Genomic DNA, 21,488 nt, shown 5'->3' with positions numbered 1-21,488 from the left:
TCCCCTGTATGAAGGAAAGGAAGACCTTTATGTGGTAATTGTACTGCTCCCATAAGTATTTTGTAAACCAAGACTACTTGGCTGAGAAACTTAGCAGGAAAACATTTAATTCCTGTGCTAAATAATGTCACTGTTGAACAAGGTCACCAGCCCACCGAGGAGCCAGGCAGCACACTGCTCTGGCCTTTTGTAAGGAGAAATTCCAATAATATTCAAAGCGAGCTGTACCCTGGCTGAGCAGACAGGATCTGAAAATGCAGAAAATAAAAAAAAACAAACCACTGAATATCCCTTTTAAGTATTCTGAGGCAGGTGATCTTTTAAAAAGACATGAAGACTTTTATATAGTAGAAGGAAAATTTTCTGCAGACTTCAGGCAGTTCCAATGGACATGTGACACATGACATGCAGTGAAATAAAGTTTTTTTTAAAAAATATTAATGAATAGAATGAGAATTAACAGAAAGAAAGGATCAAAACAATTAGACAGTTTCTTGTTTAGCTTAGAGAAATCTCCAGGGAGACCTCACATCTGCATATGCTCAGGCTTCAAACCAGTTGGTACCCAAAGCCTCACTTGACCTGGGGACAGCCCTCAGCCATCCTCTGCAGCCATCACAGCCCCTTGAAACTGTTCAAGCATTTCACAAAGTACAGAAAAATGTGCACAGGCACTTGTGTCCACAAAAGATGGGCACCCAGACGACTCTGGAATAACAATATTAACACACATGTTCATTTTTCCACTGATGAACTCATTACCTCTCTTATCCAGTCTATTGTGATACATTAGTTATCAGAGCAGCTCATAAGAACACAGAATATCCCAAAAGAGAACTTCAGGAGAAGCTTAATGAAATAATTGATTATTCTTTATGTTTAAAAAATAAATATATGCACGTACACTTCCATGTGACAAGCTCCCCAGGGAAAAATTTGTAAAATAGGCATAAAGCATTTGTTTAACTCAGAGAAGCAATTAAACCATTAAGAAGAGCTCAAAGTAGGCATTATGCTGATTATCCCTTAATTACGAGCATTCACAGCAGTGACAGACAAATTGTAACAATAACAACTATGTTACCATACTCATTTTTTCCTGACCTGGGCACATTCTACAACAAATCCAGCAGCATGTATATTCAAGCTGATTTAAGAGTGACGGTCCACATTGTTACCAGCATGGAGATATCTATGATTGCTGCTCCTGACACACAGTTAAGCATGCCTAAGTTTGTTTGGGTACAAACAGACAAAGCTATTGATTTATGTGCTTCTCGTGACACACCATGCAATGCTAATGAGAACCTAATTGCAAATCTCATCTCTCTGTTTGCTCTGCCCTAATGACAGCCTCTCACTGCTGCACTTCACAGGGCTCAGGACCCCTGGTGTGGCACAGGATGGAGACAGAGCTTGGCCTGTGCTGTCAGGGCAGGACTGGCAGCAAACACAGCCTAAGGAGTGCCTTGGGTGAAATCCCAGCTGGAGGAACCCCAGTGAGCATCCCAAACCTTCACTCACAGGCATGGATGCAGCTGCAGCCAGCACAGACAGCAGCCTGAAAAAAACACCATGCCCCACCACTGAGCCACCCGAATGCAGGAGCTGGAGCTATTTTTCCACCCAGCAGCAGCATCCCAGCACAGGGTAAATAAACAGAGTCATTTCGGAGCTCTCCTGGCAGAAGGAGACACTGACAGGAACGTGCTCCACTCCAGCCCTGGCAGGGCAAAGCAGTTGCCAAGGCATCGAGTCGCCAAGAAAATTACAATATGATAGTCTTAATTACACTAATTGCGTTTCCTGGTATTGAGGCAGGATTAATATAGTGTTTCTTATGCTAGATTTCATAAACACAATTGGTTTCAGCTTAACTCTTCGTAATTGTATTTCACAGTTCTTGCAAACAATTAGCCACCAATTATGTTCATTCCGTTTTGCAGATGACTGATAAACATTCCTAATATCAGAATTTTCCCTCAAGGGAGGCAAATTACTTGTAACTTCAGTAACTTTAATAAAGCCTCAGTGAAAGTCCCATGGGCAAATCACCCAACAGCACTTGCTTGCCATTTCCATGCTTGCACCAAGGATTAGAAAGATTTCCACTAAGAGGAGAGCCATGGCTGGAATAGCTTTGGAGAGCTGAGTAACCATCTTAAGCTGATAAAATCATCATATATAAATATTTATTTTTTTTTTAGAATACGTATGTGTATATTTACAGCTGTACATAGATACCTCTTATGTAAAAGCAGATGAACAGACATACACATACACAAATACTTGGTTTAGAAATCAAACATATTTGAGCTAGTGTAAGTCTCGAGGCTACAGGTGCTGGGAACTGCACTGGAAGGCCCTAATTAATGCCCCACTCCCACCCTGCTCACCACAGTCCCATCATCAAACCCAAGTGCTCACACAATTAAGAATGGCAGGCATTGTGTTCCAGTCCCCTCTCTAGGCACAGCTCCAACATTCAGAACAATCCAGCCAGAAATGTTCAAAAATGTTATGGTGAGATAATATCGTCTGCTGAGACAAAAATAGTCTTTTATCACATTACACCGAGGTCATCTGGAGCGACCTCGCCACGATGGCATTTGGAGAGCCTCACCCTCAGCAGCAGCAGGCAGGGTAACCAAAACTCCATGAGTTTCTAGGAATTTTAGGCTTGATTTTTATAACACAGTATAGCCCTACTTTACATGTGCACCACTTCAAAGGTTAAGCTTGGATAAATAGTATACAGGTAGTTAGAGACCAAATGGTCACTTATAAAACTCCGTTCGAAAGCTGTGTGGTCAAAAAAAGCCAATCCAAGTATTTTGAGCAAAAAAAAGAAAAAAAATTGCAAACGCTTGCTAGTGCTGGCAATCCCAAAGCCTTGCCATAACATAACAATTAGAACATACTTTGCTGACAAAGACTTACACCAGGGTTTCTGCACAGGTTCTTTCTTCCATACCTATAGGTCACAAGCCCTTCATTTGCCAGGAGAAGCATAAACAAACCTTGCTGATAAGTAATTTGAGTAATCCTTCCCATACACACCTTGGTTCTGTGCTACCAAACATTTTTTAAGATCTCCTGTATGAGGCGTATTGACAGAAAATTAACACCAATCCAGACAGGAAGGCACTGCTTGTGGCAACCCATCCATACTCAAATGTTCCCCTGTCTCATTCCCAACAGAAATAAGAGGAATAAACTTTAAAAAACACAGGAGCAAGGAAAACAGAAAATCCCAAAACACACCATCAAAACTGTAGTTAATAACAGAATCAAGACGGCAAAAAAAGTCATAAGCAGTAATCAAACGCAGCTTATAAACAAAGCAGGTATAGCTTTACATTATAACACATGGGGTGCATTAATAAAAAACTTAATTGCAATTTCAATGTTAAATACTGAAAACAAAACCAACAAAACTCCCACTCATCTCCAGGAGCAGCTTGATTTTTAAGTAGTACTTGAAGCTCCCTGACCCACAAAGAAAGGAAAAAAAAAAAAAAATCGAAATTAAGTCTTGCGGTGTTTAAATGAGTAAATCACAGGGTAGGTTTATTTGTTTCTAGGATATTTGTCCTAAATAATTTCAAATATTAAGTCAGATTCTAGATTTACTGTTAAACAACTATTACTAATCCAACTGGATGACAGTCTACACATTTTGAGGTTGTCCACAGTTATGCAATTTCACACTGGTTAATGTGGTTGAGTGGGCTTTTTCCTTTCCTTTTTGTTTTGAAGCCAGTGATGCTTTCATTACAAAGCTGACTCAGCAATTTATTTCTGTTAATATAATCTGTTCTTCAAACATCTATTAATGAAAATAATAATGACAAACAAAATGAGCTAATGATGTCACAGGCAGAATCCACCCTATGGCAGTGGCCAGAAGAAAACACTGGTGCAGAAGGAACAAACAAGACTCCTAAAGATATGATCACACAAATTGTTTCTAAATATAGAAGGGGTTAGACTGTCAGAGTGAAAGCTACCCAGTCCCAGAAATCTGGTAACAGCAGAATCAACAGCTGATTCAATACAGCTTTCAACAAACACTATGTCATTTTTTTATGGTGAGAATAAGTACAATTTAAAATTTAGCAAAACCAACAATCCAATTCACATTCTTTACCATTTAAAGTCAAATCATTATTATCACTCATCCAAGCTGAAGTTTGTTTCAAAATTAAAAATAAGAAGCATAATAATAAAAGCCCTGCAAAAATTCTAAATTACAACGTGCTTCATCCTCATCCCTAATCCACATCTCCTACTTGAACAACAAACAGGAACCAGAATCACAGACATCAAAAAATAAAAAGCATGGGAAACTAAATATTTGCCTGTGATGAGGGGTAAAGGAATTTAATAAGGATAATGGAATAATTTCATTATTCTTCCAGCCAACAAATATAATTACTTCAGATTAAGAAAGTTGACTACAACTGCCTTACTAATTCAGAACTATAGTTGCACTAAGACACTGTAAAAAGACTAAAAGCACTGACTAATGGGTTTGCAATGTCTGTAGCCAGAGTAAAGAATGTGGATCTTGGACTAGAAAATCCTGCCACCATTGACTGGAATGCACTGGTCCACACTAGGAGGACTAGCTGCATTTGAGCAGGGCTGACAAACTCAAGCATTCCTGCAGACACTCACACAGCTTCCCTGTGTTTTGGGAAAGAGATGCTGAGACACTGGGAAACTTAGAAATTGATTGTATCCTTGTACAAGACAGCCTTCCCAAGGGCCCTTGGATGTACCACAGTTCCTGATTCTGTCAGACACACACACACATATATATATACATATATACTCATGCAAGTAAAACAAGGACAGACACAAACCCCAAATACAAGTCCTGCATATTTACAAACCCAAAAGAAGTCTGAAATTATAGCCCAGACCGTATGTTCTAGCATTTGTCTTTAAAGTCTGCTGTCCTAATTCTAGAGATCAACACATTTCCCAGCAGCAGATTCTTAGGCACTCCAAAAAATAAACAAAAATATCTCCATTTTAGCAAAGGACAAACTTCAAGGACTGCCTCTCCGCTCATTTGGGTGCTGTTCTGCTGGGAAGCAGGATGATTGGTTTTTACATACGTACAAACCAATATGGTTCAAGTCTAAATTCATTTCTCAGTCTGCTGGTAGCTCAGCCCCTGCCCTTCTCCTCCACAGGGTTCCTGTGCCCAAAGGCCACGTCAGCAGGACACAGCACTGGCTGCCAGGTCCCATCCCAGCCTAGCCAGGGCAGTGGCTTCCCCAGGGACCAGGCTGCAGGGTCAGGAGAGGCTCTGGCCATACCTCCAGCATAGGTGGCCACAGACTATCAAAGCAAGGGTCTCATGAAATCCTTGGTTTCCACATTTCATAAAATTTCCACAATATTTCCAGCCTTAGCTCTATTGCTGCTCTCCCTTTCTCTCAATGTGTACTACAAAACAGTGACAATTTAGGATTTGGAAAGATTAAGCCAAATTAAAATTTAATTACATGCCAAGATTATTTTTCCTTTTGTCTTGTGTCAGGGGAGTTATAACAAATAACAGCTACCAACTGTAAAAAACCAGATATTCCACCCAATAAAGCTACAAGTGCAGGTGCATCTGGTTCAAGATTTAATCACACACATGCAAAATAAATTTCCATAATTATTCTTAGCATTATCGGATTTATAATGGAGAAGCTAAGATTATTCATACAGTAAACAAAGCATCCCATTGTTTACTCTTGGCTTCTTACCTGGCTTCCTATATTTGATTGTGGTGTGCTAAAAAAATAAAACCATTAAATGAACGGGGAATGGTGGTGTGATCTCACTGACAAGAACACGGGAAAAACCTACTACAGGTTAGCAGCTCTTTGCTCTCTCTCAGATTTTAACACAAGGTTCACAAAGATATGAAAGCCTGAAAGTTGGTTATTGTACATGAAAGGAATAAAGGATACATCAGCAGGACCACAAATTTCTAAGGTGACCAAACACCAAAAGGGCCAAGAGCCTATGTCTGACATACAGAGAGCCACCAAAAATATCAGAAATAACACACAGGATGGAAGGCTCCTCTGCCAATTCTGGTATTTTCCAGCTGGGCAACAAATGAAAATAAAACAACAGTGTCTGTTATGATTATATGATTGACAACTGGTGGTTTATAGCTATGGAGCACACCACAGACAACATCCCAACAGGAAAGGCACAACAGATCCCAGGCCTGGGGACATGCCTGTGCTACAGAGCTGAGTTTGCTGAAACACTGAAGTGACCAAACCCAGAAGATGGTGACAATGACTGAAGGATGATGCTTTTATATATATATATTTAAAAAAAAAAAAAAATTTGGTCAATACAACAAAGGCTGTTTAGACACTGACATGGGATTCTTCCCAGTTAAGAGTTCTCAGCCACAGCTTTGCTCTGGAAGATGCTCATGCAGATAATTCCTCAATTGTTCATTAATAGAAAGAACTTTAATAAATTAAAAGCTTTTTTTGTGCTACAGGAGACCAATGGGTATTGCAGGCTTGGTGTTTCCATCAAACACTAAATCTAGACACCAAGTACCAGGAGTCAAAGTAAAGTGATGTAAACTACGAGTAAGAGTTATGTTTTAAAATGTAATAGGATGAAAAGGGCCCTTGCTGGTAAACAGAAAGAAACTGAGCCAAAGTTTAATAAACAAAGTGTAAACAAAAGCTATTTAATACCAAGAGCTATGCTGTAAAACACCACCACACAGACTGTTCTGCTCCAAGCTCTAATGACCAAAACAGTCTGAAATGACACTGCATTTCCTACAGAGAGTTTTCCATGCCATGTAACCAGCCTGCCCACCAGCACGTAGGTGGAAAGAGCTGAAACATTTTGCAGAAACAAGGAGAAACAGAATCAGAGCTCACCCTGCATTTCATCCCTCCCTTCCCTGGCACAGCCAAGCACATCCATCCTACCCTGCTGCTATGCACCCTGGCAGATGTGTCCCCAGAGCCTTTCCCCAGGAGTGCTCCTGACCACACGCATTTCCCAGCCATCAGCAGACAGAGGTGAGAAAGGACAATTTCTTCCTGCTTGGACAGATTAAATGTTCTGATCAATGCAGTGCTTTACAGCATATTCTGAATACAATCCTGAACTTACTTCTTTAAATGTAACCAAGGGCCAAGTTCTGATAATTCAGGTGATGCTCTGGACACAAGCAGGTACTGAACCAAAGGGACTCCTACTCCAGCCTCTGGATCTCACCAGCACACAGGCAGTGCCTGCCCTGGAGGGCCCAAAGAGCCTTCCACCTGCAGATTACACAGTTGCCCTTTAACAAAGTCTATCTCCAGCCTTCTGAAAGCCTCTCCAAAGCAACACGATTTCAGGTGCTGCTGTTCTTTCATCTCAGAGTGAAACCATGCCAGGTCCTCTGATGCACAACCCAACATCTGCCTTTGCACCTGCAGAGTGATAGAGCAGGTGCTCCCAGCTCCTGATGCACCAGGTGAGTACAGCACTGGAAACAGCCAGCTCCCTGCACCTGGGTCTTGCTGTTCTGTCTCCTCAGGCTTCTCTCTTCCCCAGCCTCTGATGTGACATCCAAAAGAAGTGGGATCAGCAGGCCAAAGGAGGTGATTCTCCCCCTCTACTCTGCTCTCCTGATACCTCACCTAGAGTACTGCTTCCAGCTCTGTAGTCCCCAAACATGGAAAGAAGGTGGAGGTGTTGGAGAGAGTCCAGAGAAGGATCAGGAAGATAACAGTAAGGCTGCTATGGAGGCAGGCTGAGAGTGGAGCCCTTCAGCCTGGAGAAGACCATGAGGAGACCTCAGAACCCCTTCCAGTGCCCAAAGGGGGCTCCAAAAGAGCTGGAGATGGACTTTGGACAGGGTTATGGAGTGACAGGACAAGGATTTAATCAAAAAGAAGGCAGGTTTTCATTAGGTACGAGGAAGAAATTCTTTACACTGTGACAGTGTAAATACCCTAAAACAGGTTGCTCAGAGAAGCTGTGGCTGCTCCATCCCTACAGGTGTCCAAGGCTAGGCTGGACAGGGCTTGGAGCAAGCTGGGATAGCAGAAGGTGTCCCTGCCCAGGGCAGAGGGGGTGGAATGAGCTGATCTTTAAGGTCCCTTCCAACCCAAACCCTTCAGGGATTCTAGGATCCATCTGTTCCCTTGTATGTGCCCACCACCACTCCCATCCTGGTGCCTTTGTCCCCAACCCAGGGATGTTCCACAGGTACCATTCATCTGCTCACAATATGTCCTGTCCCATCTATTTTCAACTCTTGCCTCCTCTGCAAGAAACTGACTCACTTCCTCATCTCCAACCTCATACCTTAGAGGGAAAAAAAATACACACTTTTTTGGTTTGCCTGGACTATACTAACAGCCTTATTTCACTGACATACACACTCTTTCTATACAAATATACAGCTGTTAAGCCTTTAATATTATCCATTCCTTTGCACTACCACACCAAACCACACCCACCCACCAAATTAAGGGAACATTAGTTCCAGGAAATCTTTCATTTGAGAAATCATTGCTAGATTTTTTGCATACTTTTGGTCTTTTTCTCTTGAGTTACTCACTTTTAGAGCCATAGAAAAAGCAGCACTGAAACTTAATCCTTGCATTCTTTGTTTCACAAGATAAGAAGCAAAGACTTCAACCTCAGCCTCAATGGCAAAACACTCAGAAAAAAAAAATAAAAAAAATCACCTGAAACAAGTACCAGTATTAGTAAACTGTCTATGTTTTTACCCTGTTTTCATTTCAAAATGTAACCACCCAAAACAAATTTAGGTCCTTGTAGGCCACACAGAAAATTATGATTCAACATGCTACTGCACAACTGTACCTTGTCCATGAATAAATCACAGAAGCCAGTTTCTTGCAGAGCCTTGCTCACCCTATGCAAAGGTGAATTCCCCCTGTTCCAGGCCAGAATTAAAACAGAATTTTTAATCCTTTAAGCGTATTTGTTTTCTTTTCAGGCAAATTTTGTTCTTCACTATTCCAAACATTGTGCTGGCGTACAAAGGCTAGAGGCAAGTTTCAAGAGAGTATTTCCAGCAGCATTGGTTAGGCAGCAATTACCAGGAATCCCAGTTTTTATTCCATCAGCTGGTCTTCTGCTACCTGTTCTACCTTGTTACAAGCTTTTTGCAGCTTTACATGCGTACAGAAAATTCAGTTTGGTTTGTGGCAGAAAATGAGATCTGGCTTGAGGACCATTTACATGGATGGCAATAAAAAGGGCATTTAGCAATAATTGGGCAGTTCTGTGTGATCAGTGGATATGTAGCCTGCATACTCTGTACATACACATTTTCAACATGTGGATGACAAGCAAAGTCAAGTGGCACTAGAACAATCATTCTGTCCATGTTATTCCTACCACATCGGGTGTGACAGCTTGGCATTATTGCCTTCCAGGAGAGAAAAGCTCTGAACAGATTCTCAAGTACAGCTTCACTGCCCCAAACTATGCACAAACAGTGATTTTTAAAGTGTGAATGACAAAACTCTCAGCAGCAACAGAAGTTCCTACCAAAGATCTGAAGATACTAGTTAAAAAAAATCATCTTTAATCAGCCACTAGGGAAACTGAGTTTCTTGAGCATGCCAGTTTCACAAGAGATCTGCTTATTCTGAAATTTAGAAAGCAGAATTTTTAATTTTTTTTTTAATTCAGGGGTCTGTTTCAATTCCATTCTGTAGTTACCAGATCCAGGCTCTCACCCTGCTCCATATTTCATTTACTGTGGTTACCACAAAGCAGTAGCTAGAAGCAATCTTTCATACAAAGGAAATACAAGGTCCAGAGTTAACAGCTGAGTAAAAAAATGGCTGAGGATATGCCCTGCCCTTGTCCTTTTCTTGCAGAGCTAGCAATAGTCAGGTCCTGAGTTTTTGACAAATAAAATGGGAATACGTGAAAAGGAAACAAAGCATTTAAAGCATTGACACATTTATGAAGTAGTTAATATCTGTGAAACTGCATATACAGAGCAGCTTTTAAAGTACTGATGATAGAGCACAGACACATGTTCCATCTTCCAAAGACACTGAATGACGATCCCAAATCAGTCTCCCCTGAGCCACCCGGAGGTGCAGCTTTGCAGTCAGAGCCCCAAGCTCATTCCAGGTCTTGGCCAGCACAGGGTGAGCAGGGAAATCCCAAAGGAAGCACACCAATAATTTGCCATTAACACCCACATGGACTAAAAGGAACAAAGACAGGCCATGTAATCACACATGAATAAAGGATGTGCTTTATGTTTTCACTTCATACCACCGGCCAGGTGGCCAGCCCCAACATCCAGCAAGCCCTGGGGTGTTTAATAGCCCAGCTAGGCAGCACCATGTGCCTCCCATCCACACAAGCCTCAGGTCACAGGCTTCTACTTGATTGAGCTTCTAGCAACTATTAAAAAAATTCATCTCAATTAAACCCAAACATCCCATTTCTTTAGTCCTTTATTTGGCTATTGTTACAAAGGCTACTTAAGTCACATATCACAGCATCTCTTCTACCAGGTGGGATGGAGAAGGCAATCCTGAGGAAGTCGGACAACAACACAACTCCTGCTGACACCACCTGGAACTGTTCAGATGCTTCCCTAAACAACTCACCATGTGGACTGTGAACTCAAGGGCTGGATTTCTCCAGAAGACCAGATTTATTGTTGTTTTTTTATTTCTTTTCTCTTTAGATCTGTCTTGTCAAAGAAGCCACAGACCCTCTGCATGCCCACTGACCAGCTGAACTTCTCCCAGCCACCATCATTTCCAAGAGCTGCCTAATCCAGGCCCACACCATGATCTACAGTGCTTATAAAACATTGTCTTAAACAAGTAACCTTCAACTATATGCCAAAAAAAAACCCAAAACAAAACAAAAAACCCAACAAATTAAGAGAGCACTTGCTGCAATGGCTCGCATCCTCAGTTACAAATACATATTTATTCCTTTTTTTTTTATTTAGTTTTTTTGGTTTTTTTAAAGTTTCCACTGATTATCTTACTGCTGCAACCCCAAGGAAGTGGAAAAATGTTTTGTATTTGAGATTTCTCCACCACTCCAAAACATCAGAAACATTTAAAGCGCATCTGTTCTTTCTGGCTTGAAACAGTGACTACTCAATTAGTGGCTAATTACACTTCAGGGTGTTTGAAACAGAGGATATTCCATAGAGGTTTTACTCAAGCAAGTGTCTTTCTTCCAACCTGAATAAGACAAATGAAGATTCACTAAGTCATCATCATATCCGTTGTTTTTGTCTCAGTCCTCTAAAGTACATCATAACCAGATACACCACAGCTGTGGAGCCAAACAAGGTTCTGGACACAAAGTGGGGCTCACAGGACTTCCAGAACTGAAGGCTCCAGGCCTGAAGGCTTTATACTGCTCAAAGAGTCATACGCAAAAAAAAAAAAAAAGGGGGAAAAAAATTATTCCACACTAGCAAAGTTAGCTGTCCCTGCAGAACGGTCACATGCCAAAGGGAAGAGCTTTCGTATGTCCTGAAGAATTTAGTGTTACCAAGCCTGACATCTCAAATTTTTATTAACAGTGTTCACTCCCTGAACTCAGGAGAATCACCCAATTTCTAATAAAGCAGTCCTTCACACTCAGAATATTCAGCAGCACATCTTATGTCATAACCTTGAGTACGTGGCAGTAAGGAAAAAGCAAGTATCATCTATTCCACAGGGAGCTACCAGCTGAGAGGCACAGCCCAGAAAGAGACTTTCACACTGCCTTCACATAGTGCTAAAATTATTCCTTATCCTGCTAATCATAGTGCAGTGTGGGAGCATTGGAAAATGCATCGTTATTGTCTGAGTGCTGCTCTATGTACAGGGAATACATTCACCTTTAAACACACCAAACACTTTACAACCTTTAAACATACCAAAAACTCTATCATTGCAAGAAAAAGACACTAAGTTTCGTAGAGCAAGAGGCTGTGTAATTTCCAGAAACACTGCACGCAAAATAAGCCTGTATTTCATAATAACCTCAGAGCACAAAACCAGAACTGTCACAAATCCAAATCTTAGTATATTTGCGGGTTGATTACAACAGATCTTCTGCAATAGATCACTATTAACATTAAGTTCCACAACTGCATGGTATGAACAGCTTTATCAAAAAAGGAAAAACAAACAAAAAAAACCCAACAACAACAAAACACAAACAAAAAAAAAAGCCCCACACAACAGCAACACAGTCAGGTGCTTTCCTGTGTTTGAAGCATATATGCAGTTCAGCAATAAAAATATTCTACAATAAAGTAGGATCAGAAGCTTTAGCTCGAAAAGAATATTACAATTTTTTAGGTCAAACTGCAAGGGTGTATACAAATAAACATGAGCCTTGGCAGTCAATACTGCAGCTATAGCAAATAAAAGAGACAATCTTATGCTGGAAATTCTAAATCAATTTTATGAAAGACTGCTGATGAGTACCAAACAAGTCCCATTGGCACAAACACCTTAAATTACTGGGAATATAGAACCATGAGGTTTCAAGTTGCATTCATTTAAATACACTGTCTGAACACCACTTTGAGCACGAATGAAATTATAAGTAAATGGGGTCATAATTACATTTGTAATGGAAATCTTTCATGTACTAAGCCAGAATAAAGCATTCTTTTCAAATAAAAGGAGTAGCCAGCTTTATTCCTCTGTTAATTGCCACATGGACCAATTTCTTACCACACAGCATGTTGGCTATAAATCTCAACAAGCAGCTTTAAATTGCTGTTATTATTGCTCATCAAGACCAAATAACCCTGGATGGTGTTCAGGGATGCTTCTGTAACGTCTATCTCAAACAACTATTAATTCATCATTTCCATGGGGATGGAGCTTCAAGCAAGAACCACCCACTCCTACACTGTTTAAATGAAGGGGGTGTCACAGAAAAGATGCAAAGAAGCTGCAAGATGGGACTAATAAATAACACAAGAGAGAAATCCTCCTGGACTTCCAAGAAATGCATGACTCATTCTGAGATACTGAACTCCTAGAATACAGAGAGCAGCCACGTCTGCAAGTTCTCACTCCCCAGTGCTTCAGTGCATTTTCAGAGCATTTTCAGAGCTGCAGATCACATATTTGGAGAGATGACAGAACAGGTATTCCATAAAGCAAAGCAATGCTCATGCACAGGTTTGTGTATCCTCTTACCTTGGATGCACTGGAGGGTCCCATCCTCAGCCCTTATTGTAAAGGTTTCACCTGGATTAACTTGAACCAAAAATACCTGCAGAAAGAAAAATAAACATTTGATTCACTAAGAAAGATCTCAAAAAAATAAAGTTTCCCCAAAAGAGTAACTGTGCTATCCCTTTTCTGGAAGAGGTAGGGAGGGCAGGGAGGGAACAGAGTAGCATATTAACCTTGTCCAAGACCCCAGGAGCAGGCAGAGAGCTGAAACTCGCCTACTCATCTACATTTTAAGAGCTGAAATGAAGACATAACTGAATTGCATATAGGTGAGAATTATGGCTTTGAGTTCCACACCAAAATCTTGAGGGTACATTTAATTTGACCAAATGCTGATAGCTAAGGACATAAATCTTCAGACCAGAGACACATGAGAAGACAGAGTACATAAACTCCAACATGCAACACCAACCCATATCAGGATTTCAAGTTCACAGGAATAAACGTTTTTTGCTGTGGGGGAGTTCATCCATTATGTTTTCAAAAATTTATACTTCAGTCTTGCACATAGCAGATCTCAGTTAAGCAAAACCTGTAGGCACACATGTATCAACACTGCACAGAGAAGCAGTTATTAACTATTTATTAACAAATATAATATTTTCTTAAATAATAAAATTATCAGCCCATCACTCATTGCTGAATCCTGCAGATGATAGGATCACACAAGGACTAGAAAGCACCAAAATATGTCCCAGTTCACACTATATTGTAGCATCTTTATTAATTTTCAGGTATCTGAAACAATGGGTTTAAAACCTATGATTTAGAATCCTTTCTTAAACTGACAATTTCAGCAGGAACTAGAGACCATTTATCCCACCCTGCTGCTCCTGAAACTTCCACTAAAATACTTGAAACACACTTCTGCTAACTGCTTTGTCAGAAGTTCAATCAAGATATAAATTGAATTTTCAATTTGTACCAAGATTAATCAACTTTTTTTGTGAAAGCTCTCTCTAAATTTAGGTCTGGTCTTTATATTCTGAGACATCTGCATGCAGAACTTAATCATTCAATCTGGAAAGAGTGAATTTGAATTCATGTTGTGTTTCTGAATTCCTTAAACCAAATGCATAAGATAATTATTACCTAGATGACCTTTTGAATTACAGTAATCTTACAGAAACCCATTATTCCACCAACATTTTTAAAGCACAAGCTGGAAATCAGAAAATGACATATGAAAGCCATTATGTTGTCTGCAACAATCATTTCTCAGGAAGCACTGATCAGGGTGGATCTGATCCAGAATACAGAGCGCAATAAATGGTTCAGAAAAGATAAAAGGCACAAAGCTATTCCATCCCTAATCTCTGAACAATCAACATTTAAGTGACAGCATTTAAGTGCTCTTTTGCTATGAATAGGCGTGAATTATCCACCGCAGGACATGGGCATCAGGTCAAAAGAAGCGCAGAGCAATGCAATGTCATCCAGCTTAATAAAAAAATCCAAAACAACCAATAAACAAGAAACTAGAACACAGAGGCCAAGAATCACAGAAATATTTCATCACTCATTTGCATTACGTGTCTAAACTTACGACCCTAAAGCTGGTTATTTACTAACAAATTTGATTAGCATGAATCAGAAGCCCTTGTACACCTTCACAACTTCAAAGAACTTGGTCCAGGCTCCTCAAAATACAGACCCTAAGACTGATGCCCCGTGCATGTAAAGCTCCGTGCTTTCCCTAAAGCAGGACAGATGGATTCCTCCTTCTACACAAGGCTGATGCCTACCCCAGAGTTACCAGAAGACTTAGAAATTCCTGTCCCAGGGGTCCACCACCAGCACAAGTGCCCCCATTAGCACACCCACAGCTGTCCCTTACCAATAATTCCTTGGGGTTCTGCATTAAAAAAAAGTGATGTCCCCGATCACAGCTTTTGATAGTCAAAATGAAGCAGCATCATCTTGGCCTCATCAGACACAGAATAAGACAAATGGTACCAGTAACAAATTTGTTTCCTGCACAGCAGCAGCCACACAGCTTTGTTCCCCCACCACCAGCCTGTAGGCAGAGTCTGGGACTTATCTACAGTAGCTTCTATTAAAATGTTATAGATATGAAAATAACTCCTAACTGACAGATGCTCAAGTCAGCCACCTTTGGAGCCAAAAAAAAAAAAAACATTTACAGCCTGTTGCTGGGGGAAGGCGGCAATATCAAGAGCAAACAGGAATAGCCAAGGTGTGACTGATGTGGGTCAACAGCAGAGCAAGGGCTGGGCACAAGAGGAGGACATGAAAACAAAGTGGCCTCAGACCCAGGAGCAGCAACCAGGCTCCTCAGGCAAGATCCTCCCAGAGGCTGCATCCCAGCTCCAGCCCCTCCTTTCCCAAAATTGGAGTACTGGGGTGTTTCCCTTAACCCATCCCACCACCCAGTCCCCCCATGCTGCTCACAACTCCCCAGAGCTCACAACTGCACAGCACTGAACAAAGATGCAGAGCTCAGGCCAAACCATTAAAGCCAACACATGTTGAGTATTATACATGGGGCACCTTCCAGCCAACACTCCTGACTTGTCCCAGTTGCCTGGACAAATAATGTCAAGCACACCGCAACTTATTTTGTTTATACACACTAAGTATATAAAACTTATTCCATGATTTATTTTTCCCCCATGTCCTAATAAACAACAAAACCATATTCTGCAGCCTGGGACTCTGTTTCCCCTCTTTCCTTTCACACAAGGGATCTTCATGAGAACGCCTTGCTTCTAAAGCTTTTCATTAAAAAATCTATTTTAATGAAATCAAACCCAGGTGATCTTTAATTGTGCTGTGCCTCTTCCAATATTCATCATCCCAAGCATGCACAATTATGAGACGGCAATAGAGGAGGAGAACTTGAAGGGTCACTTGGAACCCTCCCTGCTGGCTGGCAGCATCTTCAGGGTGTGGTCCTGTGTCTGAGGTCACCCCAGCCCACTTTCAGTCCTTAGCCTCCTCCCGTCCAAAAAGCTGGAGCATGTGACAGCTGGCAGCAGGGCGTCAGCAGCACAATCCCAAAGGATTTGTGTTCCCCCTAAAAACTACTTGGATGTTTAATTTAGCAGTTTAATCCACTTGGTGCTGAAGCCCAACCATACCTGCTGCATCCATAGGGAAACCTTATCTCCATGATGCTCTTTTTGCATTTAAGAATGCCATTCTATTTTACTGAAAGTCATGTTTGTTGAGCGATGAATGTTACCAAGTTGCATAGCTACTATAAATATTTATAATCCTACAGAGTACGTCCAGACTAAGCTTTCATGACAAGCCAAGCACGTGTCACTCCTATCTCCCTTGCTCCCACTGTCCAACTCTCATGGCCAGGGGAAGAAGGGGAAGAGACTAAAGAAGTGCCCATAAAGCTAATGCAGCCATAAACTCGGGTTCAGAAATAAACAAATCAGCAAGTTTTGGATTTGATATTAGGAAAAATTTATTTACTGTGAGGGTGGGCAGGCCCTGGCACAGGGTACCCAGAGAAGCTGTGGCTGCCCCTGGATCCCTGGAAGCGTCCAAGGCCAGGCTGGACAGGGCTTGGAGCAACATGGGACAGTGGGAGGTGTCCTCGCCCATGTCATGGGTGGAATGAGATGGGCTTTAGTGTCCCTTCCAATCCAAACCCTTCTATGATATAAAACCATATACACTGTGGGGAAACACTCATACAAATGCAGAAATGCCACCTGATAAGGACCAAGGGCATACACTGTACCTTTTGTACACTACTATTATACTTAGGCAAGAGTTGGAGCCCACCAAAGAAAATTCACACTGGAGGCAAGCCATCATCTCCCACCTGCTCTGTGGCCTCTCTCAGCAGTGAGCAGGATGATGTTCACCTGAATCCATGTGATGCAATTCAGTCCCAGAGCTCACTTAAAGTATTTCCCCCCTATGAGAACATTTTCCTCGCTAAGGTCAAGGAGCTGCTTGCGAGGCTAAGGCTTATTAAAACCCCACATTAAACATTTTCCAGTGTGGTGAATTTTTCCTTCCATGAGATATATCATGCTTCATACAGCTGGGGAGCACAACATCATAGGCAACACCTGGGATCCAGCCACAGGTTCTTCACAAATGCTTTAAACCATTAGAATTTATTGTATTTACACTACCTACAGAACATGACTTATGGAATTCATTGCATCTTTTGGGCAAAGAAAATAAGCAATAAAACACTGAAAAAAACGCAATCACTTGTATCCATTCTGTTATCTAGTTTAAAAGACAGTGTCCCAATAAATTTCCAGATGCATCCCACAGGAAGGACCAGGGAACTCCGAACATTCTGTGTACAATACTCAGGAACACATCTCTCAGTCACACGGAGCAGGCAGGCTAAACACTTTCAGCATCTTTTCAGTAAGAAAAATCAAGGAACATGCTACATCTTAAACAATAAAGCTGACTTTTTAAAATGAATACTTCAAAGTAGTGTCTGAGCTTAAACTTTTTTTTTTGGACTGGACAAAAAATAGATGTATTAATAGAGGCATGAAGCAATTCAGTCAGTTTACCACAAGTGCTCTTTACAGCAAAACCCACAAGTGGCAGATCCTGAACCTCCTAATTTATCAAACCTTAAAACACAAATGCAAAGAAGCAGTAAAAACAAAATAAATTAATAAATCAAGAAACCATGAAGAAGTAACTACATTTTGGCTGAAAGTTCATTCACTCAGCTCAGATGCTGTGGCTCAGTATAAAACCCAGCTAAAGCACTTTCAGTTGTTTGCAAGGTGCAGCAACTTGTTATGCTACAGAAGAGTACCAAATCTTGTTCCTCATTCAGCTGTACCCTTGTCTCCCTCATTGAAAGCCTGTGACCCCAAAGGACAAGAACAAGCACACACAGCACTATGTGTAGTGCCTAAGCCTAAGCCAAGTGGTGAAACCACAGGGTTGGTAAACACAGCTTTACAAAGAGCAGGCAAGCAGAAAACCTACTGCACCTCTGCAGGTGCAACAAGTGAACCAAGCTGAAATAAAACCTCCCCAACTAATTAGCCCAACATTCTGTACAGATGTGCTGTAGCACAGCTAGCTGCCCCTCCATTTTATACTCCAAGCTTCTTAGAGCTTGCAGTGGAGTACCTACAGGAAACCACTGAAATTCTTGGACCAAAAGGTTAATTATTGCTCCCTGAATCCCCTAAAGAGTTACAAGTGGATTAGAAGCAGAAACAGCTCTGGAGGCTGCTGTTGACATGCAGCATGCTGACATGAAAGCATTAAACACAGTCAGCAGGAGTGGAAATAAAGTGTGGGAAACTTAAAAAAAAAAAAAAAAAAAGTCAGTGCTAGAAATGCCATTTTGGGTAGTCTAGAGGAGAGGGATTACTGTCAAGCAGGCAGAGACATTCCTTGCCCTGCCTTGTGCAGCTTTGCAGCCCTTGCTCTTGGAAGATAAAGCAAGGGAATGTTCCCATACAATTCCCTTACAGTGCAGGCCTGTTCCCTGGCAGATCTGCCTTTTGCATCACTCTCCAGCTGGCTGCTGGCAAGGCCAAGGTGTTTCACCACCTCCTTTATTCTACATGTATAAGAACGGGTCTTTTGAGGAAAGGCTTTTCCCTGGAGCTCAGCATTTCCAGGCACAGCTCCTACTGCAGCTCTGCGGTGCTGGCACAGCTGAGGTTTCACAAATCCAGTAACACATGAGGGTGAGCAGCAGCCAGTGTACCCAGAGCAGCCCATCAGAACCTGCATTCTGTCAGCCCCAAAGCACGGGGCACTGAGCTGCTGCTGGCCACTGCAGCCTGGAGAACTCCCCACACTTTGTCTTCCACCAGCTCTGCTTTCTCACCACCAGCTTCTAATGGAGACTGTAATTACACCCTCTAAATGTCTGTCCCTCCTAAAGCTAGAACTTATTTATGCAGTCATATAAACCATCTTTCTTAAGGAAGTCATTCCTATGTGAATCTATCCTGAGGGTTCTTCCCACCTTACAAGTAACTACAATCTCTTTCAACAAACACTTAACATTTGTTTCCACCTTACAACAAACTATGTTAACAGCAATTAACTTAGTTAATTTGCAAAGATCAAACAAACAATTTATTCCAATTTAATTCCATTTTTAGAACTGTATTTTTAAAAAGCAAAGTTTCAGGAATAGGATGAAAACAATAAAGCATAGAGGTAGTTCAGCTTCGCAACAGATGCGGGCACATCCAGACTAGAGGCCAAAAAAGTCCCATGGAAAACTGATATTTCAGCCATAGGTACTTCAAGAGATAAGGAGATGAGATCTAAAAGCATCATCCAGCAAGCACAGAAGAGGGACCTGGCCCAGAACTGTTCTACTGGGTCGTGCTTGCATAACACAGCAAAAGCAAGAAGCAATGTGCTTCCAAGTGCACCTGCAATTCTTTTTAATGCAAACCATTAGCTGGGAAACAACTTTAAAGGCAACAGAGGCATCTGCCAAGCCAGGCTGCTGAATCAAAGATGGGGAAATTGAAAGACTGGGCTTAGAGCACCATCTCAAAGGAGGGCTCAGAACAATTCACCTGCTCTTTCTCTAATACAAAAGGACCCACTGACAGGACAGTCTGACCTGGTAAGCGGCTTCCAGCAAGGAAGAAAGTGTGTACTTAAAGAACAATTATCCTTTCCAGTATGAATAAGACTGTTCCTTCATCTAAGCCCAATATTGGACTCTGTAAGTACAGCCACTGAAAGCACTCTTTTCTGTTTTTTCCAGACAAAGCACATTTTGCAAAAATGATTTAAAAAAAAACAAGACAACCAAAGCACATCAGTGAAAATCTACATCATAATGAGACTCCAGGTAACCAAAAACACTTAGAATGTCACAAGGAAAGCAGAAATTGTTCTTCCTCTTGAGGTTGGTCTAGCTGAAAACACAGCTGGGAAGGAGGAACAAATGATCCAGGGAACAAGAAGTAACAGAATGACCTTTGATATTGATTCAAGAAGGACAGCTTGCTTCTATCTTCATTACAATACTTTGCTGAAATCTCTCATGAGGAGAGAACCAAATCGAGCAACACAAAAATATTGCCAGGGTAGATGCTCTCCAAAGAGACACCTTGATCCCAGATGACATATTTGGGAACCTACCACCCACCAGCTTGAACCTCCAGGCTGTATCATGACATGAAGGCATTGCTGTGGTCTTATGATCATTCCACCAACTTCTGATCAAGCTTATTAGAGACTATCTCCCAGAAAAAAAAAATTAAAAACCAACTGCAAACTCGCCTTTGTTCAAAACCCCACTCAAAAGTCACATGGGCTTCTTAAAATGAAGCACAGGCTAGTACACAGGCTTGTTGGGAAAGGTACATTTGGGTAAGCAAACAATAGCAGACATCACTGCTATTCTCCACTCTTTTCTTGCTTCCATTTTTTTTCCTCATTTCAGCATTTTATAAATCTTAAAATCTCACACAAATGTAAGATATCTGGACAAGAGTCGTCACTTGAGCACAAGTAAATCCTACAACTAACTTTCTGCAAAACCCTCAAATAGGCAGCATTTATAACCACTGTTTCCATTCCACTCTTTTTACTTCAATGAACACACATGCAAAAAACCACACTAAATTTAATGGTACACTTTAATCACTGTTATTAATGTCTTTCCAGCGCAAAGGCAGATTTCCACATCCCAGAAAATACCCTGCACTCCCTAGTGCTACGGAAAACCCTTTTCCCCCCATCTTGAAAATATCTTGTTGACCCAGAAGTAGTTTATTTAAGGCAGGCAGTTCCTGACCTGCTGTGATCCGTCGCCATTCACGATGTGAGGCATCATGGCCACCTCCCCGTTCAGCAACGGCGGCAGCTCCAGCGGGATTTGGTCGGTCATCATCATTGTGACGTACATTCATGGAGAATTTTCCTCAACGGACTTCCTGCAAGAGAAAACATCAGGTAAAGACCCTGCAGAAACCCTGCTGTAACTTCAGAAGGTCCTTCTGCTATTCAGGGACTTAAGTAGAGCCCAACTTTTGTAACAGGAGGCGTACGGGAGCTCAAGGCTCTGAACAGAGGTTTTAACTAGGTTAGATAAAGAGCATGGGAAGTCAAGTTTCCATAAGAATTCCAAAAACCAACTAGCCAGATTTCCACTCTTTGCCACAATTACAAACCTCAGCCCTCATTGCTGAAATAGGCAGGTTCTGAGACAGTTTTGCTCATAAATCACCCTCCTGCTTGCTGCCACAACTCTCAGAACTATATCACCCACAGGGT

At 41.5% G+C, this 21,488-nt stretch overlaps 1 protein-coding gene across 1 annotated transcript in view; it reads right to left on the bottom strand.

Moving 5' to 3' along the window:
* Positions 1 to 21,120, bottom strand: part of FNDC3B (fibronectin type III domain containing 3B) — a 145,967-nt gene extending 124,847 nt beyond the window's left edge. Inside the window, exons 1-2 of the mRNA XM_062498916.1 lie at positions 21,010 to 21,120; positions 13,218 to 13,293 (exon numbers count right to left, since the gene is read on the bottom strand). Coding sequence (XP_062354900.1) covers positions 13,218 to 13,293; positions 21,010 to 21,120 — 187 coding nt within the window. The remainder of the gene's footprint in view (positions 1 to 13,217; positions 13,294 to 21,009) is intronic.
* Positions 21,121 to 21,488: the final 368 nt, after the last annotated feature.

The sequence above is a fragment of the Cinclus cinclus genome, chromosome 10, assembly GCF_963662255.1.
Source record: "Cinclus cinclus chromosome 10, bCinCin1.1, whole genome shotgun sequence".
NCBI lineage: Eukaryota > Metazoa > Chordata > Aves > Passeriformes > Cinclidae > Cinclus > Cinclus cinclus.
Note: the sequence above shows the minus strand (reverse complement) of the source record. Positions and strands in the feature narration are given on the sequence as shown.